Raw genomic sequence first — 25,638 nt, 5'->3', positions numbered from 1 at the left:
ACCATGCACAGGATCTTCCACGAGCAGCCAGAGAGAGCAGCAGCCCCAGCTCTCCCCGACCTGCGTTCCAGCAGCTGCTTTAACACTATTCAGGATCCAGGCCCTTGGTTTAGCATCCTGCCGCCTCCTCTCCACAAAGGTCATCAGGATCTGGAAACACCACAAAAGACTCCAGGCATGGTTATACATCAATACCTGTACAGTCCTTCTCACTGCCAGGGAAAGGTCTCGTGGGTTTGGCAGGACATGATGGGAAGAGGGGAAATTAAAGCGAGCCCATGAACAACGAGAAGAAACTATCTGGAAGTTAAAGTGTTTATTGATGTGTTTAAACTTTGTACATTCCCCACAGACCACACTAAGGAGTTTGCAGGTAAATCTGTGCATAGTGGGAAGAAACACAGAAAGGGGAAGAAAAAATAAAGTCACAGGAAAAATAGAAAAAATACACCACAGGTTACCAGAACCTCCAGATTTAAAAAAGCCGTGAGCATTAACACCAACTATACAAGCATTACAAAGACATGATGGTGAGTGGAACAATGCCCCTTTTGGTCTTCTTGGGGCCTATGCATCCCATTTCCCTTAAAGCAGGCAGCATCCCTTTCCCAACGTGTCACTCTCTTCCCTCCCCAGCTAAGAGAGCTCTGTGTTTGTCAGCTCCCAAGGTCCCAGTTATTGCAGTGGTTTGTCATTTCTGGCCCAACATCACCCAGAGAGATGCAGAGGCTCAAAAACCTGCGGCTCTTAATTACTTACCATGTTGGTGAGGCAGGAGAGCTGGGGAAATCAGAAAGTAGTAGCGAGAGGGGGCTGTTAATGCCAGGTGAGTACTGAAGGAAACTGGCTGAGAACAGAGGATTTCAATTCAATACCAGAACTTCCAACTCTAGAGCAGAACTGAATCTGGAAGGGGAATGTGCAGACCCCAGTATGCACAAACCATGTTCTAACATTCCACTAGAATAACTATAAACAGAGATGCTAGAAGCCTTTTAACTCCTTGCCTCCAGGGAGTCTTGATTCCTAGAGTCCGAGCTGCTAAGCAGCAGGGTGCACACCACTGGCATATGAGGATGGGTTTTTTTCTTTTTTTTTTTTTTTTCTCTTTTTCTCTTTTTTTTTCTCATTATAAGGAATTTTGTTAGTTACCATTCCAAATTGCTTCCTTGCTTATGCTGTAACAGCTCCTATCCCTAAATTAATCTCTTTGCAACTCCCAGTGAAATTCACTTTAAAAAAAAAAAAGGAAAAAAAGAATACTGTTTTATATATAAAAGCCAAAATGACTGAAGAGCCACAACTGTCTCCTTTTTCAAGGTGGTTTGGTACAAACGACCCTCAATATACAGGTGGTCTATCAGAAAAAAAAAAAAAAATCAACATTTTCCATTTTTATATATATAGAGCTTGTATCAGACAACAGTACAACAGAACTGGTATTTTTCAGATTATTAAAAAAAAAAAGAAAACTACATCTCAGTCAAATATCTGCAATAGATCCATTTTTCCCATTTAAGGAGATTTATATATCATATTGTTATATTATCATTTCTTCACCCATTTAAAAGAATGGAAATTGCAACTCTACAGTAGTAATTATAGTCTTAATGATCCAGGAGTTCTGAATGTAAGATGAAGTCCTCTTGAAGCAACTGTTGGTCAGTAGTTGATCCAAAACACTGGACCACTTTGGCCCTTCACCCCGCATCTTTTCCTATCAGGGCTACTCTATCTTCATCTCTTTTATATCTGCATCTGCTCCAGGTATTTGTAAGTGGGATTCTCATAGCCATGGTTTTGCATCTTGCTCAGATGCCGCTCCTCGGGGGTGAGCATCGGGTCAACCTTTGGAAAAAAACACACGAAACTGGTCAAGGAGAAACTTCCAGGATTGATTCCACAGAACAAGAGGCAGCAGACAAGCACTGAGTGAATACCATGGTGAGCAGTAAACAGGGAAAAAAGGTAAACTGCAAAAAGTAATTTGTTTACTGAAGTTGCTTGTTCAAGAGCTGATGCCTCTTGCCCACCCAATCCGCTGTGGGGATGGTCTCACAAATCTGTCATTGCTCAGCCAACACTGCAAATCAGGGACCCACTGCTCTCATTAAAGAGGTTGTTATGATCTCCTGCATGGGTGGGGCAAAGGGAAAAGCAGCTTTCTCTGGGCTCCATTAAGTTGTCATTAGAAATGTGCAAGGAAGAAGGAGCTGCTCTTTAGCGTTTGGCCAATCACAACATCTTAATCGTCAATTAGCCAGGGGGACAAATTGCTATGGATTGACTGACTGACTGCCCTGCTAAAGATATCGCCTGAAAAGCTCATTTACTGCTAAATCCTACCCTGAGCCAGCCAGGGAAGCCTAATTGAATCCTAGTGATAAGCAAATGCAGCTATGGAGTGGCAGGTGCCAGCACGGCACACCGGGAACAAGCGGTGATGGTGTTCGCAGGGACAGGGTTAATTCCTACCCAGCCAGGAGCAGAACTGTCCATGGCCTGGAAGCTCCTGCCATCCTCTACCCCCACACACAACATGTGATTCAACACTGACTATTTTCATCCTTGGTTGTGGAGCTCTTTCTCACCTCCACAATTCCATGGCTGATGGTCCCATACTGCCTCTTCCTCAGCATCACCAAGCTGATGACTATAACAGTAGCTATGGCAACTGCAATCACCAAGAGCCCAATAAGGGCGCTGCTGCTGAAGCTGAAGTCATCACGGAGGGAATTGTCGTTATCCTGGAGGGAAGAAAACAGCAGGCTGAGGAAGAGCAACGAGGGAGATGCACTGCTGAACACAAACCTAAGCCATGGCCACTAGTAAGGTCTTTGACCATCTGTGGTATCGAGCTATGACTGATTATACACTAGACAGTGCATATATTTCACCCTTAAGTATTCCACCCCTAAATATTTCACCTCTAAATATTCCATTGAAAGGATAACGAACACAAAATTCTTTCCCCACTCAGTACCTCTGGACAGGCACTGGCCCACATCACTTCCCTATCCCCCAAAACACTTTTGCAGTAGGAGTCAGGTTAGTATCTAACATTTGTTCACTGTTTACATCTTTATGCAGAAGGGCTGTACTGTGTTTCACTGTGCATGAGCCCCCAGAGCAGCATCCAGGCACCAAACCCTGAATTCAGTAAAAATGGGAATCAAAATCCAGCTTTAGGAATTTGCCAGTCCCTGGATTCAGCAGCCACAAACGTACCGGCTCATCCACCAGCCCTCCGACACGCTCCGCGTTGAAAATCATCTCCTTCACATCAAGGGTTTCATCAATTACCTAAAAATGGCCACAAAAGCATTTTATGGAAGGATCCACACAAAACAGGGAGGAGAAGGAAGAGAAAGACAGTCAAGAGACCTTTAATGAACACTAGCAAAGGCTCAGGACCACTTACCATCTCTCCCCTGCTCTCAACAGCATGGAATGTTCTCAGCTCTTATACAGCCACCAGAAATAGTATTACAACTAATAACCTCCAGACTACCTCAAACTAAAGCCCCAAAGAAAAAAACAGTTAAAAAATAGGTCCTAACTTTGGACCCAGAATTTCTGTCACGTAAGATCTAACCTGTGGCTTTAAAACAGTACTGAAAGGAAACTCAAAACCTCACTTTTTAATTTTTTTAAACCCATGGAACTGAGGCCAAGTGGCTGTCACTAGAACCTAGAGAATTCTTAACACTGTGGGTAGAGACAATTCCTGCTGATTTGCTCACTTTCAGAGGAAGGTGAGGCCTCTCCTGCCATGAAAAGTAAGTGGGAACACAGATGGAACACACCAGCACTCGGTGTGTTCAGACAGAGAGCTACCTAGTGAAAGTAAAGGGACATCAAAGGGTCTCTGCTTGGGAAAAACATTCCTAAATCAGAGAATTCTCAGACTCAGACTGCCAAAGATCTGAAGCTCTCTCCTTCCCTCCCCCTCCCACCCTTCTGATGCTAATCAGTATTAAGAGCCTACAATAGTCACCAAACCGACTCCCCCACACCATATGGATAATGAACACACTGACATTTTGTGAGCAGGAACAAGACATGGAAACAAGCCACTGCTATTAATTAGTGTCCAGAGCAGGTTTAGCTTCACAAAATAAATGTGGAGAGCTCACCACATTTTCATCCACCTTGTTCTTGCTGTTAATCACTTTTTCTTCAGCGCCAATCAGCCCATCCAGCTCAGTCATGCCAGAACCTGCACCAGAAGAGCAAGGAGAGCCCATCAGTCCATAAGAACATTTTGGAAGAGTCACCTACTCTGTGTAGAGCTGCCATCATGGCTCGTGTGTTTAACTGCACAGACTGCTGAGTATTGACCTGTCCTCATGCTGCTGTGTCAGAAGGCAGCTCACAAGCTACAGTGACAAATGATTAGGAGGGCTGTTAATGAGGGGAAATGAGGTGGCAATGAGAGGACCAGACAGGACTCATCACCAAAATCAGGCTGAGGTGTCAATCCAGACAAACTGCACTGTTAAGTGCTTCTGTTAGATGGCCCCAGACAAGGTGGAACACACACTGAGTGCAGTGACGTCTGCAAGTGTCACCCCCGGTCACCAACACCCCTCTGTGACCCTGCATGAAGTGGACACACATCCATCTGCCAAAAGCCAGCACACAGGGAATGCTGTCAGCATCACCCATTTTGGTGGGATCAGGCACATCAGCAAGTGCCTCGGGAATGAGAATTCCAAGGTCACCCAGAGTGGCTCTGTAATGAGCTGCTGTCCCGTATCTGGCACAAGCCCAGAAACAATAAATCCCAGGGCAAGGGAGAAGCAGAGAACTACACCAGCCTTTGTACCAGAACATTACTACACCATTTCCAGGCTGGAGCCAGCACTGGCTCAGGAGAAGAATATCAATTAACAGAAGGCTCTGCATAAACTGTTTTGATCCAAAGTGTTTATAAATAGATCAGATCAGTAAGAGAGTCTGATGCACACGGCCCTGACCTGAGGGCATGTGAGGAGAACACCAGTGTTCCACTGGTGGCAGGGACAATGTAACAACCTGTGAGGCACCAATACAAAAGCAGGACAGTGAAGCCTCAAACCTGCAGTGGGATCTTTCCAATGATGTGGGGCAAGTTCTACTATAGCACTTCAGGCTTTGCTGGTGACTGCAAAACACCCCCTCTGCACAAACTGCTGAGCTTGCAAGGCTCCCAAGACATGTCAACTGCTGGAATTGGCAGCATGGTCTTTGATGAGATGCAAGGAAAGGCTACTTGGCTCCAAGGCAAGTTTTTACAGTGACAAGCTTTTATTGCCTGAAAATGCCACAGAAGTAACATTTCACTACGAAGCATCTCAGGTTTTAGTGCATCACATTTTTCTTTAGAGGCAGTAATCAGATTCCAAGCACAGCCAAGACTGCCAGTCTGACTTCTCACAACTGTCGAAGCAGGTCATGTTATTATGGAAGTCAATGACTGGGATTTTCGGGAGAGACCAGCCACAATAGTTTGTACAGAACTACTGGGTCAGCTTTTGGCCTGTGGTTGCTTTACTCCAGCCTCAGGAGCCAGCCCAGCAGTCTCCAGGGCTGAGAGTTCAGCTGCTGCACTGAGCTCTGCTATTTGTCTCAGGGTGCTGTACCAAGTAACAGACCCAGTTCTATGTAGCTCAAAGGCACGGTTTAAATTATATACCTCCCAGGGGAAAAAAACAAAAACAAAAGCACACACCTGCACAATCCCCCCCCAAATCCAAAACTCCCTCGAAGCCCTCGAGCAATTCAATGGAAAGGGAAGGGAGAGAAGGAACACGTGTAGGACAATCGTCATCCCCAGGTCATCAGAGACTCTTTCATTTACCCAGGCAGGAAGAACTAGCACAAATTTAACATCTTCAAGTCAACAAAGCAGTTGTTCAAAAGTTTAATAAATAAAAATCAAACTAAAGTCTGTCCCAATTCTTGCCAGAGCAGTCAGCACACTGAATTGGCTATACTGTTCCACAAGAGGGATGAAGGTGACTTACATTTGTAGAGAAACACAGATAATGAGTATAGTTTCAAGCTATTTAGCCTTCACCATGTTACAAAACTACGTGTGCTCACATGAAATGGTTATTAGCAAAACCTTTTGCTCTCCTTTGAGATCTACACAGTATATTTGGAACCAAAGGCAGATTAAAGCAATGGGTTTACTCCACACACAGCTCACGTAGCACTACTCTGCAAGAGCCTCCCATTTCTACTCATCTTTCCCTGATTCCATATCAATAACAGAGACATTACTTAATGCTAATATTTCTGTGCTTCTCTTAAAGCCCCTTTTTAGCCAGGCACTGAGCTACTGCAGAATTAATCCTGAGCTAAGGGAGAAAAGGAAAACCACACACACTTTGCTGCTATGGAGAGATGCTACATGTGGGAAGGTGATGCCAAGGAAAGCACAAACACGGAGGAGGAATCTCCTGATTTATCTGTCCCATACTAGCTGCACTCCGTAAGGACATATAGATGGGAAACAGCCTGTGTCCTGAAGAACACTCATTCCTAGTTCAGTGGCATCATGGGGCATCAAGGACAGGTTCCACAAGAGGCAGAAGAGCCTCTGGACTATTCCCCACGAGCACCGCAGGGTTTAATCTGAGAAGTGTCACACATGGAGAGATGCAAAGCACCACTGCAGACACTGGCCAAGGCCACCCTTCCCAAGGGCTAAGAGCCACTCCAGGCACTCCAAGACCCTAGTGAGCCAATCAGGGAGGAACACACACACAATTAGGTGCTCAGACTAGTTGGCTTCTTTGACACTAGGCCTAAACAAGCAAAAGTGAACATTACTGACCTAAGCGAAAGCACAGAAATGAAAATCAAGGTGAGTATGGAACTAAAATGAAGCTATCAAACACACTGAGGAGGTAGGAGAGTGATTGAAAGCACTGTGAGGGAGCAGCTTAGAACCAACCTTTTTTCATTGGATGGTACAAATCCGGCTGAGGATCTAGCAGGAGGGAAAACAAAAACAAAAATAGCAGAGAAAGGAGATTAAGAGAGAAAGGAAAAAAGCCTTGTGCATGATTTCTGACTCAGACCCTGGGAAAAGCTTTTAGTCTACAGCTTTAAGCTCAGGACTCTGTTCAAGCATTTTTAAAATAAATACACACGCACACACCAGCTGTCAACACCCAATGATACAAAAATAAATAGATATATGTATTACAAAAAAAAAAGGGAATTCCTGCAGCCCTGCAGCAGGTCACAGCACAAAGATTTAACATTACACAAGAATGTTTTTGTTAAAGACTGAAAATTAATTCCAGAGTCAAGACACGCTGTAAAAACTTAACACTTGCTGCAAAATGAAAAAAGAGGACAATTTTGCAAAGAGAAGAATTAGAAAATCAAGAGAGCAGCACAGCAGACATTCCTCGCAGCACTGCTTCTCCAGTGAGTGAGGGGTCCTGTCAGGGCAACTGCTTTACTCTACATCACCCAAAGGGATGGAGCTTTCTCTGTTCCAGCTGAGCCTACTGTCTAAGGAAAACCACCAGTGAACCCCATGTTCAGCTCCACATACCTTCACTTTCAGGCAAGGCTGGGAAGGTTTTCACCTGGAACGGGCGGAAAGGTTTGCCATCCAAGGGAATTTCTTCACTCTCCTCAGAGCTCACTCTGACATCCACCTGGGACTCAGAAATGGAGGATGTGAACTGATCCATGTCTGCACGCTGCTCCTGAAGCAGCTCATCTGAAAGGAATAAGAGGAATTATTACACAAACCGCATGAAACCTGGCAGGGACAGAGAGGGGCAGATGGTTTGAACCAGGCTGAGGCAGGGCTGCAGGGGAGCACTGCTCAGGGATGCCAGGTTATTTTATTTTGCATATCTCATCTGGAATTCTCAGTAAAGGCATTGGTTAGAAATACATTCAAATAAGAGCCAAGAGGTTTGATGTGGCAAGAGGTTTTGGCAAGATGGGATTAAATTATAAAGGGAGAAAGCATCTGGGGGTTTTTTACAGATCTTTTTAATCTCCCTTAGAGAGACAGCTTTGCTATTCTGAACACTGTTGATTTTTTTAAATGGACAGCTAAAATTCTTGGGAACAAGCTATTCTGACTGGTTGTTTTGTAACATCCAGAGAGTACCTTCCCTGAGCCCAAGCACTTGTTGTCGAGGGCACCCCCTCAAAGGAGATAGCAATCTTTTGGGAGCTCAGTGGATATAAAAACTTGGGAGTCTTAGCACAGCAGCATAGGGGCTGGCACACACACTCACCAATCTCATCCTGGATTTCTTCAGCCACATATGGCACCTTGTAGAGCAGAGACAAGCTTTGATTCATCCGCTCCTCAATCACATGAAGATGTGTCATCACCTGCAGATGTACAAGAGTGTGTTGGAGTGAGCAAAGACTGTCAGTCACTTCACAGTACCAGTTCTTTCCCTGCTCAATAAAATGTCTATTACTGGGGGATCTGCCATGGCAATAGAGCAATACGGGACACAGATCCATCCAGTCCAATGGACAGACTGAGGCTCTCACGCTTCACCGAACTGGCTGTCTGTACACAGTGCATCAGGAGTTTGGGAAATGTTGGGAGTGGGAGAGGATTCAGCTGACTTTCACTGTAACCAGCTCTCCACTGGAAACACTAAAATGCCACCAAAGCTGGTATTTCCCATACATAGTCATAATTCATCTCCTGCAGCAGCTACAAGTGAGTGCTTTATTAAATGGATTATCATTCCTGACTGCTAGAAAAGATACAGGCAAAAGGAGCAGACAGGGTATTTTATCAGCTCTGGTTTCAGAACAAAGGTGCCTTTCAAACCAACTGTGGCATTACATTTGTCCTACACCCACTCACTGGCAGCAGTGTTCTGTAGATACAAAAATGCTGCTAGCAAGGATTTTCTTGCTATTTTCTAAGCCCATGAGAGACTTTTCTCTCTCACAGAAGAGGTAGCAGAGTTATGTAAACAACCAAACACCTGCAACCTTGAAAAGTCTTGTTTATGGTAGAGTAGAAAAATATTTTGACAATGGATGCTTTAGGATTTTAGCCAATCACCCCAAGGGGTGGTTGATCCTTTGTCCAATTAGACTATGAAGAAAAAAGTCTATAAAGGAATTTGTAAAATAATTAAATAAATCAATCTTGCTGCACAATTCCTGCCTGCTGGATCTCTCTCCTCTCCTCCCTATGGCTGCGGGACACGGTGATACACCCTAGGGCCCAGGCCTGTGGTAATATTTGCTGCAGTAATAGTGTTCTCCCTTCCTTTGAGAAATACATTCAAGCTCTGGGCAAGCTTAAATCACTCCTCCCAAGCACATTAAATCCAGCGGTGAAGTCAGGCCTGACCTGAAGAGGGTGCTGCACAATCAGGGATCATGGAGAGCAAGGAAAATATTTACATGGATGGCCAAACATTGCAAAAAGCTAGAGAGTCAGATGGACCTGTTTCACAGTCTGATGTGTGCCTGACCTCTAAGAGCAAGGACGAAAACAATTTAATTTTGCATGTGGCAGCTTGTCGATCAAGGGAATCAACTGAGGAGCCTAAAGTACCTCTGAAAAGTAAAGGGAATGGAAATTGAACAGTACCACCCACATCCCTCGCATGTTGATTTCTTGACACTGCAGCCTTCAGAATGAATTAAGGACTGTTTCAGGTTTAGCTTAAGAACACAGTTCACACACTCCCTCCTGGGCTGTGGCAGCAGCAGAACAAAGCACTGGGCCAGGCTGTGCTTGATGTGTCTGAAAACATGAACGTGAATTCCACATGGAGAGCCAAGCACCATCATAACCACCACAGTTGCCACCACTCCTCCTGGGGACGTGCAACTTAACAAGAATCCCACAGGCAGTGGGAGACGAGGAGAAGGTGAGGTGAAGGTTCACTGCCAGCACCCAGAAACAAGGTGGAACCCCATGGAATCTGCCACCTCCCAGTGTGATGTTTGCTTCTGGAAAATCACTGCGCCACCACTCTGCCCCTCACCAGACGTGACAGCAACAGGCTCCAGTCCCTGTCTGTGGATACAAAAATGCTGCTAGCAAGGATTTTCTTGCTATTTTCTAAGCCCATGAGGGACTTTTCTCTCTCACAGAAGAGGCAGCAGTTATGTAAACAACCAAGCCACCTGCAACCTTGAAAAGTCTTGTTTATGGTACAGTAGAAAAATATTTGGACAATGGATGTTTTAGGATTTTAGCCAATCACCCCAAGGGGTGGCTGGTCCTTTGTCCAATTAGACTATGAAGAAAAAAGTCTATAAAAGAGTTTGTAAAATAATTAAATAAATCAATCTTGCTGCACAATTCCTGCCTGCTGGATCTTCTCTCCTCCTCCTCCCTATGGCTGCAGGACACGGTGATACACCCTAGGGCATTTTTTAATACCTGTCCTACCGTTAACCCAGGATATTTCCACCTCCTGGTATACAGGTTTTTTATGCATTTTTTTTCTCAGTGCCTATTTCTTCCTCTTGGCAGCACTGGATGCGCTCCACTGCACTGTCTCCCTACAGCTCTCCATTCTTTCTTCTTCTTGCTTATCTTTCGTGCATTGCAGAATTCAAAGACACTCCAAAGCAGCACACCAACCACAAACTGGGACGAAGAAAACATTCCTAAAGCTGCAACTGGACAGTGAGTTCTCTCTGAACCTGAGAAAGGGCACACCCTTCCAAACAATGTTCAAATGCCATTCTTGATTTGAATTTTCCATCAGCTGGGCCTTTCAGCACATCTTTCCCCATTTTAAAACCAGTGAAAACAAGTATCAGGACATAATTCCAAAACTCTGCGGAGTATCTGCAAGTCCTCTTACAAGTACAATGGCCAGGTCTGAAGTAGCATATTCACATGCACTACCCAGCAGAAAGAAAAGGATTTTCTGGCTGCTCAGAAATAAAATACAGTGCAATGTTACAACATAAACTCATCAAAAACAGGCTTTCTGATAAAGCAAATGACAATGATCAAGTGCTTGGAAAGGGTTACAAATTATACTTTGGAAACCGGGCAGTAACCCTGCAGAGGCACAAGAGAATTCCCACAAACCCCAAATACAGGCACTATGAAGAACAAGCCTACAGAAAGAAACACGTAGACACTTGGCAGAAGTGAAGTCTGTTCAAGATAACCAAGTCCCCAGCAAATAATCTCAGGGGTGCTTGATAAAAGGAAACACAGAACTGATACTGACCTAGTTCTAAACCTCTCAACTTCTTAGTGTGACGAACAATGTATAAATCAGAGTTTCAATTCTTAATACTGAGTCAGGCACCAAGGGAAACCCTGCAGGGAGCGTATCTGGTGACAGGAAGCAAGCACAGGAGAGACAGAGAGCTCCACAAGGATGAAGGTGCTGTAGTACCCAGCAACGCACAGCTTCCAGAGCCTCCAACAGCCAGGGCTGGGAAACAATGGCTCCCTTGAGAGAAACCCCTCATACCTGGGATTTCATCTGCGCAGCCTTCTCCGGATCCACTGCCAGGACGTGCTGGTAGTGGCGGATGGTGTGCAGCCGGTCCTTGTTCTCGGCACGGACATAGCGCTTCAGGGCCTGCAGGATGCGGTGGGGCTGCAGGGTGGCAGCAGGAACAGGTCAAACCACTGGAGTCAACCCAAACCCGCAGCAGAAAACAGCACTTCAGGTGGGAGCCTACTTTGGTGCTGGACAGATCTGTCACCTGCACTCATCCCCAGACATTTTTTTTTCTTTTAATTAAGCCTGTTTGACTCAGAACACTTAATTTTTAGTCTGTATGACTCAGAACACCACACCTTATGAACTGTGCCTTATGGACACCAAACAAAGCAGACGTTTTTCTCCCCAGGCAGGAAGGAGACAGAGTCAATTACAGACCCACTGCTAAGTCTGCAGCACCAACTTCCACAATACAGAAGCTTTTCTAGGAACCAACTCCCAGTTTCTGCAAGTCACAGGCAATGTTCTCACCAAGACATTCCCACCTGCCATCCTACCCAGTGCTATCCTACTGGACAAAGTGTTGGGAAGAAACTCACCCGTGGTGGGTCAGCCTGCAAGGCAGCCAGGTAGTTCTCCAGGGCAATGCGACGGCGATCGTTCAGCATGGCTTCCACACGAGCCAGGTGAGTCTCCACCAGCTGCTGCTTCTCACTCGCTGCTTCTTTCTCCAGAGATTTCACCATGGCCTGGAAGTGCTAGAGCAAAGAAAGTAATCTGTGTGAAACGCACCATGTGACCAACAACTCCTGTAACCCTTTAGAACTAACAAAGACTGTCAAACTCCATATGCAACCCATTTATAGTTAGGAGAGAAAGGCATGGAGAAATGCTGATGCAGATTTCATCTCTGCAAATTTAGTGGTGACAATTTGCCTTCTGAACTTCCCTCAGAAGCCATTTCAAAGGTCTGAAGAGGGAAAATGACCTTGCACATAAAGCCCATGTTGGGGTTGGGAGATCCAGGCTGTGCTGAACAACTGACACAATATTAACTCTTGCCCTCGACCCTGCAATATGAAAACAGGATTGATCCCTTCAGCCTGGAGCCATTAATCTGAATTTGCAAAAGTTTACAAAGGTATTGCATAGGGAATTTTCCATCCGCATGCCTTCAGATCAAATCTCTCTCTATTCTTTTAGGAAGGTCATAACCCTCATCTCCAAACAAACCAGAATAGTCCAGTAAGTGTTGTGTTTCAACAGAGATAATGACAGATTCTTGGATTTGCACATAGTTCCAAACAATGATTTATATTAAAAAAATGCAGAGAGAAAACTGTGTTCCAGGATAAAATCCAAAGTGGGCTTAAAAGCTGTAGTCAGTCACTTATTTGGATATTGGTTTGAGAGAAATTCACAGAGTTGTCAATGCCAGAAGAGCCTTCCTCTAATGATCCCACACTGCGAATATCCCTGATTAACTTCACAGTCCAACTGAACTCTCCTCGTAAGGCACAAGATTGGCATTTTGGCAGCACACCAGCTTTATCTGCTGTCTAAGCAGTTCTCACTAAGTCTGCCCGAGCAGGAAATGTGTATCCAGAGAGCCAGGGCTGACTCTGAACCAGGCTCTGAGGCCAGCGGTCAGTGCAAAACAGGCCAAAGGTCTGGAATTACAATATGGCTCTGCTGTCGCTACGCTTGAGGGGTGAGATCACTTTCTACTAGTGCGTCTAGGAAAGGACCTGGCATAGTATCAGATCATCTCCAGTTTTAAGAACAAAGCAAGCAATTGAATCAAACCTCCTCTATAAAGCAGCTGTTGACAGAGCAGGAAGGCTGTTCTTCCATCTCAGCTGTCTTTTGGCTCTGAATATTGCAATCTCTCTCAGTAACTTTCCTCTTTAGGTCCTTCCATTCTTACCTGGATCAGAGTCTGCCTTTCTGCCTTGGGGAGATTTACAGCCTGGTGCTCTGCCTCCTCCCATTCTTTTTTCACCTGACAGGAAAAGGACAGAACACATGAACAAGACACAAATTTGTATCTCATCTTTATGAGCTGATTTGCCTTCACAGACAGATCCTAGCACAGCCTTTTTTAAGGCACAAAAGAGCTCTTGTGGGGTTTAAACCTAGCACTTAATCCCTCTGAGCAACAAACCAAGTTTTGCAGAATCCCAGAAGGGTTTGGGCTGGAAGGGACCTTAAAGCTCATCTTGTTCCACTCCCTGCCACGGGCAGGGGACACCTTCTACTAGACCAGATGGCTCCAAGCCCTGTCCAACCTGGCCTTAGACACTTTCAGGTATGGGGAATCCACAGCCTCTCTGTGCCAGAACTTCAGCACCCTCTGAGTAAAGAATTTCTTCCCAGCATCTAACCTAATTCCTCTCTCCCAACACTGGAGAAATAAAAAACTGACTGCCATGGTGTGGTCATACTGAAAGAAACACAGAGAAGGCTGGAAATTGGAAAGCAAGTCACTTCACCACCGATTTTTCCAGCAAGACAGGGGCAGCAAGCCGACACATGAACCGCACAGCACAAAGCCTGAAGACTGACACTCACCCGGTCCATGCGGTTGTGGTGCCTGACCTCCAGCTGCTCCTTGGCCTTCTGAAAGCGGGCATGCTCGTTGTCATCAGCAGGGGTTTCAAAGTAGACATCCACATCATCAGTTGGCACTGTATGAAGAGAGAAGGGTAAGCAGAGCATCAGCAACCTGCCATCCTGGACTGCAGAGGGCAGGGAGAGGAATCTCCATGCCTGCCTCATTAATAGCCTGGCGAGCTGAGCCTACTGAACCGCCACCTTCCAGAGTCCCTTTTGGAATCTTTACGGTGCCAATTTTCTGTCCAACATCAGCTCCATCAGCCCAAATGGCAGCGATGACCACACCTCCCAGCACTGTAGCACTCAGCTCCAGAAACACAGTGGCAGGATAAAGAATTCCTTTTCCCTTCCCTTCCACATTGGCTTTGGATGGTTTAAGTGACATTCTGTGCACTAGCTGTTCACTGACAAGCTGGCTCCAGACATCATTAATATGATTAGGGAGCCTGACAATAAATCTGCACAAAACCAGCATTTTACATTTCAAACCTACCTTTCCTACCAGATGCACCATGCAGGACTTGCAGGCAATGATATTAGACGAGACAGTGACAGAAGGAGGCTGAGTGTGACAAAGTGACTCGTCCAATACACTGGACAGTTTGGAACTTCAAGACATCCAAATTCGACAAGGGGAAAAACAAAATTTCAGAACTGATAAACTTCAAGCATCTGCAGAATCCACATCAGGGGCTCTGTATTCTATACACTGCAGTTCAGGAAGTGCTGAACACGTTCCTTTGCTACAGTTTTAGAAACTACACATCCCAGAGCCTTTCTGAAAGATCTGTGGCAAACATGATGCTCTCCGTTGTTGCCCTTTGCCTGAGGGAGGGCCCAAAGGGACAGTTAAGGCAACCTCTCATCCATATTAGTTATTTGGGTGGAAAAAACCTCTAACACATCATTAAGACAGCATGCTTCATAAAAAAATTACCTGGCACTTCAGCATGAACACTGGGTAAGAGTTTAGCATGCACTGCATCCACCAACCTTCCCTCTAACTAGGGGAAAATAATGACAACATACAACACAGGCACTACTGTTGCGTGCAAGGGACAATGTCATATCAGTCCCATATTCTTGGTCTGCTCCTGGCATTTCTGAACCAGGCTTGGACACAGAGAACTCTCTTCCCAGCCCCAAATCCTTCTGTAACAGGACAAACTTTTGTACAAAAAGCTCCTGACATCCACATCTTTTCTTTCACTGCCTCAGTTAGAATAGCCCAATCTAAAGCACTTGCATGAAGCACATTTTGTAAACAGGATTATGGCTGTATAGTCAGGCTGCCAAGCCCCAGATAACACAAAAAGCCTTTCAAAAGGCTTTAATGGTAGCTGAAGTGGAAGTGCTGGAGTTCAACAATAAGATTAATAAGGAGGCTAAAATGGTTTTGGTAGTTTTATCATCTGACATAAAAGCCAGTTGAAATTGGTGCCAAAAACCTTAAGCACTCAAAAACACAGGGATTGAGTTGTGATTCGTATTTCATACCAAGCTGGAAATGGGAATCTGAATTCTATACTACTTGTTTGATATTTTCCAAAATTAAAATAGCAAGAAAATGCCTACTATCAGGAGAACAGCAGTCTGCTTTTCAGAACCCACTGTCCAACATATGCATGGTAACATGACTGGGGAAAGCAAAGGCTTCCTTACGTATATTTTGATTAAAAGGCCAGTGAGGCAAGAGGTCAGAGACAGACCCTGGTCCTTGCTGTAGATCTGGAAGAGGACAGCTGAGCCCTCAGCAAGAGCTGCAAGTCACCAGGGAGCACAGACAGCATATCATGAGAGCCACTTTCCCCAGGAACAACCACCCTACAGACCTAGGGAAGTGGAGACAGGAGGAGACTGCTGCAAAGGGACAGACACCAGAACCAAAGGGATAAGCTACAGACAGGTCCTCTATTGCCCAAGGCAAGGAGGAGGAGACACCACACGCCAGACAGACAGTGGCCAGCTGCAAAAGGCCAGTGGGAGGCAGGACTTACTCATCTTTTTACACACAGCCATACAATACTCCTCTGACTCAAAATTGTTCCTGTTGCCTCCGCAGCCTCCATATATAAAGCGAATGCATTTTCTCTTGTTAGGATCGAAGTACCAACGAGGCATCACAGCCCGGCAGGGCCCTGTCATGGCCTCCTGGGAGCAGACAGCTGTGTGGAGATGGGTGAGAACATGAGCTGGTGAGGAGCACAGGCCTTGCCGAGCGATTTACATGATGCAGAGGTGGCTCTACTTCACCCCTTCCTCTGAGGCACCAGCCTCAGCATCGCTGCTGCACTGACCCAAGGGCTTCTGTCAGTTTTGGGGGGTTTAACACTCCAAAACATCCATCACAAGCTGGTCAGGGAGATGCCTGTACGTGGTGCTTTGGAGCTAGCCAAGCAGCTCACTCTGTCTCTACACGGAGCTCTCATCTGTGAGAGATTTCTCCAGAGCCAGGGGCTGGGAAAGGAGGAATCTGTTCTGCTGATGCCACAGCATTATGCCCTGGGTGCCCCAGTGGGAGAGCCTCCACTCTATAAAACCAATAGCACGGAAAGCCAGTCCATTAGGGCTGCTTAAAGCATCCAAGGATGTCCTGTTCACTGCACTCTGCCTGGACAGACACTCCACATCTTACAGGGGAGGTGTAGGAGTAAGTGAAAAAGCAGGCTAAACAAAGGGAGTGACCTCCATGCCAGCCTCAGACACTGAGGTTTTAAGGTTTGAAACATCTATGCACCAAATATTAAAACTCCATGCAGACATGGCGCAGGGAATGCTTCATGGTGAGCCAGCAATAGCAGCTGGGCTGTTTTGAGGCAAGAGAGCAGATATAGTGTATATATTAGCAACTGTTCGTGGTACTCCAGGGAAAAAAGACTGTATACCCCCAAAACAGACACCCCAATCATATTCCTCCAAGCCTCTTACAACACCTGCAGATCTGTAACAGACGGGTACACATATAAGCTAAGCCTCGTTTCAGCAAGGAAAATTATCTGCAGCATGCTGGCATTTTACCAAAAAGATGCAAGAACTGCTGGCAATGATTCAGTGATCTGTAGCTAATTGAATTTCATTCCCTCTCCGCTCCTCCCTTTTCTGCAGACACGTCTACATTCAAAGTGTAGGACATCACATAATGCTAAGGCACCACACCATGAGCCCTCTGCAAGGGCATCTACCACTCAACAAAAGCTGCCACCAGCACAGTAGATTCTACTACTGCAGAAAGTGTATCTTAACATATAATAAAGTTGGGTCAGTTGTGCTGGCTGATTTTCTTTTGTGGAAGTGTTTATGCAAAGGCAGCACCAAGGATGTTCCTCATCCTTAAATGACCAGATGGCACCTCTGCAGAGTATGGCCCAACACTTTTAGCTTCCTCATTTTAAGCTGGTATAAACCACCAGATTTTAAATTTACAGTGTACCCCAAATGTCCCTTTAACAATTTCCAAAATTTGCAGATATGGCTTTTGTGACTCATCACTGCACCTTCACGGAGGTGCTTGTTCAACATGCCAAACACTGGGCTTCCCACCAGCAGAACTGCTGCTTATCTGGAAACATATGGCCCATGCTCTAGAGAGTTAATTTCAACACTTGAAACATAAGCATCATCAGCTTTCCTCTGTTTGCTAACTTATCTGGCACATAAAACTTCCGAGTGGCATTTATTGACTTGATCAAAACCCCATCACTAACTGACAGCCAACAGGAATGATTCCAAGGGAGCAGGAGGCCTGTGGACTGGGATGTGTCTTACATTTCATGTCGCTGCTCACTTCTTTTTCAGCCATAGCTTTGTCGCTGCTGGGCTCTGTGGGGGTCTCTTCAATGTAGTCATCAACCTTGTAGCTGTCGTAGTAGTAATCACGGTCTTCCACCACGTCCTCCTCCTCTTCCCCTTCATCATCCTCATCCTCATCTTCCTCCACAGCTGTTCCTGTGAAGTCTTCTACACCTGCCTCTGTAGGGAACTCACTGGAGGGACACGGATAAATTAGGGGGTAAAGTTAAGGCTAATCACTTGGATGCACCAGACTAAAGATTCTCTTTCCATCTGTTCTAGAAACACCAGAAATGGGAAAAATAAGTGTACCAACTATTGATTAGCCCATCACCCACAGCAATGGGACATCCCTCATTACAGACACTCCTGCTGCTGCAGGCAGAGCTTCTCCACGGCCCTGGCTTCATGCAGCCTCTTTCCATTTTTCAGTAAGTGAAAATCTAACCTCGGGGCAGGTTCCTACTGTAGAATCCCAGAATGGTTTGGGTTAGAAGGGACCTTAAAGCCCATCTTGTTCCACCTCCTCCCCTGGACAAGGATACCTTCCACTGTCCCAGGCTGCTCCAAGTCCTGTCCAACCTGGCGTTGGACTCTTTGAGGAATGGGGCAGCTACAGCTTCTCTGGGCAACCTGTGCCAGGGCCCCACCACCCTCACAGGGAAGATTTTTTTTCCCCAATATCCATCTATCCCTGCCCTCTGGTAGGGTGAAGCCATTCCCCTTTGTCCTGTCCCTACAGGCCCTTGTCCAAAGACCCTCTCTAGCTCTCTTGGAGCCTGTTTAGGAATTGGAAGGGGCTCTAAGGTCTCCCTAAAGCCTTCTCTTCTCCAGGCTGAATGACCCCAACTCTCTGCAGGGATGAAGGGAGAGCGGGTGTTTAGCCCCTCCAGTAAAAGGGGCACTGCAAAGCCATTTGTCCTCTTCAAGCTCAGGACACTCCTTTAGGAAACTCAGAAGCACAGAAGTTCGCTCAATCCTCACCACAAGGGAGCTGCCTTGTGAAACATTCCCAAGCAGCAGCTTCAGGTACAAAGCTGTCAACATCTACACCAGTAAGAACTCTACCTCTTGTAGAGATCATAGTCTTCATCCTCATCTTCATCCTCTTCCTCTTTGGACAGAGCTTCATCCACAACCTTAGTCTGAGGACAGCACACATATTCTGTTCCGTGGAACTGATCCACTCCGCAGGGCAGCAGCATCCCGTAGCTGTGCAGGATCATCCCTTCTGTCAGACAGGCCTGAAAGGGGAGCCCATTCACGTCAGCTCAGCATCATGCTCTGCCTTTGGATAAAGCTCAAGTTTGCCTATCAGAGATCCCAAGAATGGTTTAAATTTTACAGCAAAAACAACAGCAACACATGACCTAAATCTGAACATCAAAGGAAAGTGGATTTGAAACTTGCAGTGCAAAAAAATCCTCACAGAAGTCCCAGATTCAGAACCACCCAGTTCTTCCTGGTGTTAACGTTTCACACCCCAGCCCCAACAACTGCTGGTTTGTCAGCCTGGCAAAGTTCAGGAAAAAAAACCTAAACATTTTGTGCCAACTCAACAGAGAACACTTGAAAGAACCAGAAAGGCTGTTTGCTTTTCTGGGCTGGCCATTTCATTAAACTTCATCTATTAAACTTTACATTAGAGCAAGTGAACAATTGCTCAGACAGACTTTGCGTCAGGATTATTTTACCATGCTGTAGATGAAAATCAATCAGATAATTCAACAAAAAGCCAAACGTAAACTATGCTTGGACATTATGTCTATTCACTTCTCTTAAGCTAAGGAAATACTTGGCTTTGAGGTGCCCAGAAAAGAATGAAGAAAAGCTTTATTACGCCCATCGGAACGCTTTTGTGCTTTGCTTTGTTACAGCACGGATTTTAAATGAGCCAAATATTGCTGGAAAAGTTCTCCAACTACATTTAAAGCAAACGATTTTTCAATTTTCTAGACATTAACAAGTTTACCCTCAATTAAAAGACAATTCCTCTAGTACAGCTTTATTTAGACAGATTTTTGCTCACAGGATTTTAAAGTAGGAATTTTAAGTGGAGCATCCTTAACCTCATCTGGTTAACAACTGGTTCTTGTGTTGCCGTTTCTACAATTGTTGCTTCTACAAAATGGAAAACATGAACATTCTGTCAGGATCTTGTTTTTATTACCCCTGCTTCAAATGGGAGTGCAGAGCTTTCGCAACAGTTTAGCTAGTCAGATAAAAAACCACAAAACCCCCCCAAAACCACGGGCTAGATTTATTTTAAGAATATAATCCATCTCTTATGTAAAACCTCCACTAATCAGTCCCAATGAAACTCAGAGTGCTCCCAGGCAAGCCCTCCCAGCCAAATCCTCAGCAGCAGCAGGTACATAAAAGCAAAATGTGCAAGAAAAATACGAGCTATCCTATGCCCACTGTATCTCCCTGGAAAGAGGAAAGAAAGAGGGATGAACCATTGGTTAAAGCAGTATCCCAGAGCCCTGATTTCAATTCCTAGCTCTATGATATGGATAAGCTATTTAGGACAGCTTTTCACAAAGAATAATTCAACTGCTACACACGTTTTTAAGTCACTTGAGTACTTTTAAATTTTTATTTCCTTGCTGTCTGCCTCAGTTCATTGACTGGAACATGGGAATAGCAACCCAGAGTGAAACACTGCTATGCTCCAACACTACAAGCATCCAAGTGGACAGATCCAGAATAAACAAACTCCTGTCCCAGTGGCTCCATTACCTCCTTTGCCACGGTGTGCCAGTGCTGGTGGCTCTCACACACATCCATGCGCTCCTTGTGGAAGAACCGGCATTTCTCAGGAACCAGCAGGACATCGCTTACAAACTCACCCACTGAAAAACACAATGGCCACAGTTCACACTCGTCCAGCTTCCAACAGCAAATGAAGCCTCCATCAGAAGTCCCCCAAAGAGCACTCTGTGCGTGTGCCTTGAGGGTTTGGTATATTCTTAAAGGAGACAAGTCACACCAACTGTGAAAATTATCTCTGAGAATCTAAAGAAAAACAGAGCCTCAGAGATTCCAAGGTAAAACCAGGAGCACAGGGTGATCCTGCTGACCCCTAAAGCTGAACTGAAGGCAGAGTTTACAGTGCAAGTTAATAAACAATTGTTCTTCCATGAAAGGATTGACTGAAGAGATTTCACTCAAATCTTTGAGAAGATTGTGTTTGCACTCGGAAGTTTCAGACCACTTAATCACCTACTTCCAAATGAGTTGCATCATACCAAAGTTCCTTCATGCTGTCTGCTGCTGTAACAGCCTGGAAACTTTTATATGCTGAGGGTGTTATCTATGTTTTCAGTATCTGAGCAAGTCTTGTTTGGTTTTGTTTTGTTTCCAGATGGTTTAATTCAAGATCAGCTGCAGCACATTCACTGCCCTAACCAAAACAGAGAGGTCTGGAAAATAAAAACTATACAGCCTAAATAGCAGAGTACAACCAGAGTCAGCAAATACACTGCATTCCAATATCTAGATAACCACAAGCTCACCAGCACGAGGAACCTTTGGCACAATCTTTGTGCCAAACCCAGACTTTAGCTTTTGAGGAAGATGGGAGAGAGAGAATCGCTCTACTGTACACTCTAGTTGGAATTAAAAGCTATTTACCATAAATTTCCACCATCATTCAGTTTGGTACCAACACATGCGGACTAAGGATCAGAACTAAATGAGCATCACTTCCTCTTCTTACCCCAGAAGTCCCAGTAAACACTGCCACTGGAATCCAAATGTCAGATGTTCTCCAAGCTGAGGTTTTTCCTTTCTTCCTTGCAGATTCAAATGCTGCACTCAGTGATTTTAAAATAAGGAGAGAGCTAGATACTCTAAGAAGACCAGGAAAAGATCTTCAGCACAAGTGTTTCAAAGCACTTTCCCTGCACACATGACCAGCAGCTTTAGGCATCATTTGTTAAAACTGGAGAAAAGCTTTTAAGACTTTTTCTCACAGTCTCCACAAAGCAGAATTCTTTGTCCAACCAATCTTTCACACTATTTTTCAAAATATATTTTAAATATTGTTTGCATGACCAATTTTTTTGCAACTCCTTAGTGTTAATACTAAAAGCTTATGGACACGTCTATACAGCATAGAAAAGTTAAATAGTTTAGAGTTAGATTACCTGATAATTGAAGATAATGAAATCAAATGACCTTAACCATCCCTTTGCAATTACTTACATTTTAAACTAACAAAGAGATGGTATTTTCCCCATTTTCTTATCTCAAAACTGGCTAGTTAGAATTTTGAGTTAATAATCTTTCATCCTACTCTATCAGGAAAGGTTTCAATGCTCCTGATAAGAAAAGTAAAACTGAGCAAACTTTAAAACCAAGAGACCGTGGTTCTGGGGGCTGAAGGCAGAAGATTCATGGGTTCTTCTCGTCACCTTTAAAATACAAAGGAGTTTTCCTTTGTGGGGGAGGGGCAGAGAAGATTAAAAAGGGTATGGTGGCAGGATCCTACCTCAAGGTACGCTGTGCATTAATGTATCAAGGTGTCTTGGGGATAGTTTATTATCCCAGATAATTGTGGGGGGTTTTGCTCTGTTTTCTTTTGTCTTGTTTCTGGGGGCTGCCCCCCCATCCTCCCTGGCTCTGGGAGTATTGCGGCAGTGGGAGCCAGGCTGGAGTTTCTGGGGACAGCTCCTTCTTTTTTTGGGCATGCTGTTCGACTGGACACACACAGCTGGTATCTCTGACCAGGGATCCTGTTGCTCCTGTGGGTTTTGCCTGCTTTTTTTTGGTGGTTTTTTTTTTGTGTGTGGTTTTTTTTTTGTTTGTTTGTTTTTGTTTGTTTGTTTTTTGTTTTTTTGGTTTTTTGGGTTTTTTTGCTTCAGCACTGTGACTGAGCCTCCCAGCTTGGCTTCTTTTACTGCTCTACTGTCGGGAAGCTCAGAGCTGGAGCGTGCCCTGCCGGGACCCCTCAGTGCCCTCAGTTTCCCACTGGGGGCTGCTGCCCAACACCCACCGTACCTCTGCCCTTCCCAGCTTTGTGCTACACTGCACCCTTCACCCCTGCTTGCCAGGAGGGCCTGCCCCTCCCAGCTGCGGCGTTTCTGCTGCCTCTTGCTTGCTACCTCTGGGTGAGTCCACCCTGCCGTTCCAGCCTCCTTCTCCTGAGGCTCCTGCTACAGCTGCTTTCGCTATCAGCCGGGGCACTGGGACCGGCTCCCCTGGGAGTTTGTAAAAGCAGCGCCTTCTCCATCCCCCCGCTGGCTGTGCTACCTTTACCACAGAGAGAGAGAGAGAGACAGAGAGAGAGAGAGAGAGAGACAGAGAGAGAGAGACAGAGAGAGAGAGACAGAGAGAGGTGGCCGGAGCCGCGCCACAGCGCCCCCTGCAGCCGCGGGGGAACCATCGCACCCGCCCTGCCCGGCCGGGAGCCACCAGCGCCCCTGCCGGCCGTGAGCGGAACTGCACCGGGGGGAAAGCGCTGCAATAGCGGGAAGAGCCCGACCGTTCATTGGGTTTGCTGTTCTCGTTTGTTGTTGTCACCGTTGTTGTCGTTTGCCTCGCTATACATACACACACTAGTAAAGAACTGCTATTTCTTTTCTCATATCTTTGCCTGAAAGCCCATTAATTTCAAAATTATAATAATTCGGAGGGGAGGGGGCCGTATTTTCCATTCCAGGGGAGGCTCCTGCCTTCCTTAGCAGACACCTGTCTTTAGAACCAAGACGCAAGGAAAACACAACCAAGAATGGGAACAAAATCCCACAGTTTGACTATAATCCCAGAGAAACATCCATTTACAACAAGCAATGTGTGTAGTGCTAAAGACAAAGAGATTGTATGGACTCCAGACTTGCAACTGAGATCTGAAAACCAAAGCAGCCTCACAGGCTGGGGCCTGCAAGTCATGAACAGTGTGAAATACACTGATGAAAAACCTGAATAAATGGTTTAATGAGTATCAAATTTTAGGGCAGTATCAGTAAAATCAGTTTATTTTTCAGCTGGAGATTAGGCTTGGGGAAGGATTTGTAAAAAAGACAACTCCTTATAAATCCAGGGATCTTGCTTTCATCCTTATTTCCATCGGAAGTTCTTATGATCAGGGCTTGGTTGCTTCCCAAACCTGAATTTCCACATCTATAAACACAAGCACCTTTCTCCCAGGATGTGTCCACAATAACTTGTATGTTTAATGAAGTGCTTTATGATTGTCTAGTGGAAGGTATTACATAAAGGACAAAACACCCACATGGTTCTGCTTCTTTGCTGGAGTTCTCCTTGTCAAATCGCATGGTAACCTAAGATACGAATAGAAATTATGAAAACTGGTTCCTACTGAATGCTCCCAGCAATCAGACTCTTCCAAGACTTCATACAAGTCTTTTCCAGTGGATAACTGAAAAGAAAGTCAGCCAGCTGAAACTAAGCTGGGGCAGCATGGGGCAGCGCAGTGTCAGCCACAACCCACAAGTCAGAAGTCACAAGTTAACCAGTTAAAACATGCTGCCTGATTCCAGTGGGTGGGGAGATTCTGGAAAGCACCATGAAATCCATCACAGTTTATTTCATACTCTTTCACAGTTCAAAATGGGGACAGGGGATACAGCTGCAAGAAGCAGGGCCTCTTTGAAACAGCAACGTTTAAATATAGTCATTGAAATAGAATAGAGATCTCTTGCCAAGACCAAGCAGGAAGCCTGAGCACACTGAGCATTTAAGTCTCCAAGGCAACAAAATATTAAAGCTTCACAAAAATAGGATCAAAATATTAAATCCCAATGTCTTTGTGATACTCAGATACAATAGCCTTCAGGTTTTTATGGCAGTTGCAGAGAGAATGGGGATTTGTTTTTCATGCCAGGCACCATTATTCCACCACAGCTGTTACCAAGCTGTTGATCTGCTCCAGAAAGGCAGAGTTCCATCTTGTGGAAAGAAAAATGTTTCGGTGGAAGTTGAATGTGGAAATGACAACCTGATACAAGAGAAGTCTTACAAACTGAGTTGTTCTCTCTGTAAGAACCCAGGAGGCAATTCCTTGCTTCTCCCACAGGAATGCACAGCACACCCAGCACACACTCACCCAGGCACTTGAAGGGCACGACGATGTGAGTGTGGTCCTTGCATTGCTTCTTCCCACGCTTGCACCAGCTGTCGATGCTGACAGGCTGGTTGGCTTCCACCACGTTGGTGATCTGAAGGTCTGGGTACATCTGGGGAACAGCACAGACAGAGGTTTCTCTCCAGAAAGGACAGAGAATGTGCAGAGCAGCCCCTACCTCAGTAGTGTAGTAGAGTAGTGAGGCTGATTCTCTACACAGGAACAAGTTGGAGTTTGCACATGGACACACGCTCTCCTCTGGATCAAACTCAGGACAGCTGGAGACATAAAGAAAGCTCCAGCTGTCTGTCACACAGGGCTTCAGAAATGGATATGTCACTGCTTTGAGGCAGGAGAAAGCCAGGTCAGGGCAAGAGGCCTCACTGGCACTAAGCTAAGGGGTCTGGATTTGCACAGCAGTGGAGGAGGAGCATCTGGGTATTCAGGTTTGGAGGAGATGTAGCTGTTTAATTCTTTCTGGAGCAACACAATACCCCCTGGAACAGCAATCACCAACAAACAGGGTTTAGTAATGTCTTCAGACTCTCTCAACACCTGTCAGAAAAAGCACCCACCTCCTCAGGTTTCCTCATGCCTGGTCCATTTATGATGTATTAATTTGATCCTTATGCCCTGCTCAAGTTCTCACATCCAGACACTGGCTTATATTTAGGCTTCTACTACGTGAAAAAAAATGCAGCCCCAGTTATATCAGCC

The 25,638-nt window shown here is 45.4% G+C and overlaps 1 protein-coding gene across 6 annotated transcripts in view; it reads right to left on the bottom strand.

Annotated features, from left to right (window-relative positions):
- Nucleotides 1-301: 301 nt before the first annotated feature.
- The window catches only part of APLP2 (amyloid beta precursor like protein 2), a 48,066-nt gene continuing 22,729 nt past the window's right edge, over nt 302-25,638 (bottom strand). Inside the window, exons 3-18 of one of the 6 annotated variants that reach the window (XM_082297028.1) lie at nt 24,904-25,033; nt 20,574-20,686; nt 18,900-19,075; nt 17,808-18,025; nt 16,040-16,207; nt 13,998-14,113; nt 13,354-13,428; nt 12,026-12,184; nt 11,451-11,579; nt 8,259-8,358; nt 7,556-7,726; nt 6,944-6,979; nt 4,137-4,219; nt 3,229-3,303; nt 2,592-2,747; nt 302-1,848 (exon numbers count right to left, since the gene is read on the bottom strand). In XM_082297028.1, coding sequence (XP_082153154.1) covers nt 1,747-1,848; nt 2,592-2,747; nt 3,229-3,303; nt 4,137-4,219; nt 6,944-6,979; nt 7,556-7,726; nt 8,259-8,358; nt 11,451-11,579; nt 12,026-12,184; nt 13,354-13,428; nt 13,998-14,113; nt 16,040-16,207; nt 17,808-18,025; nt 18,900-19,075; nt 20,574-20,686; nt 24,904-25,033 — 2,007 coding nt within the window. In that variant the 3' untranslated portion in view covers nt 302-1,746. The remainder of the gene's footprint in view (nt 1,849-2,591; nt 2,748-3,228; nt 3,304-4,136; nt 4,220-6,943; nt 6,980-7,555; nt 7,727-8,258; nt 8,359-11,450; nt 11,580-12,025; nt 12,185-13,353; nt 13,429-13,997; nt 14,114-16,039; nt 16,208-17,807; nt 18,026-18,899; nt 19,076-20,573; nt 20,687-24,903; nt 25,034-25,638) is intronic. The other 5 variants (XM_082297029.1, XM_082297030.1, XM_082297031.1 and 2 more) reach the window with 5 other exon arrangements.

The sequence above is a fragment of the Coloeus monedula genome (assembly GCF_965178545.1).
Source record: "Coloeus monedula genome assembly, chromosome: 25".
Lineage (NCBI taxonomy): Eukaryota > Metazoa > Chordata > Aves > Passeriformes > Corvidae > Coloeus > Coloeus monedula.
The sequence above is the reverse complement of the archived record's forward strand: the minus strand, read 5'-3'. Positions and strand labels throughout refer to the sequence as shown.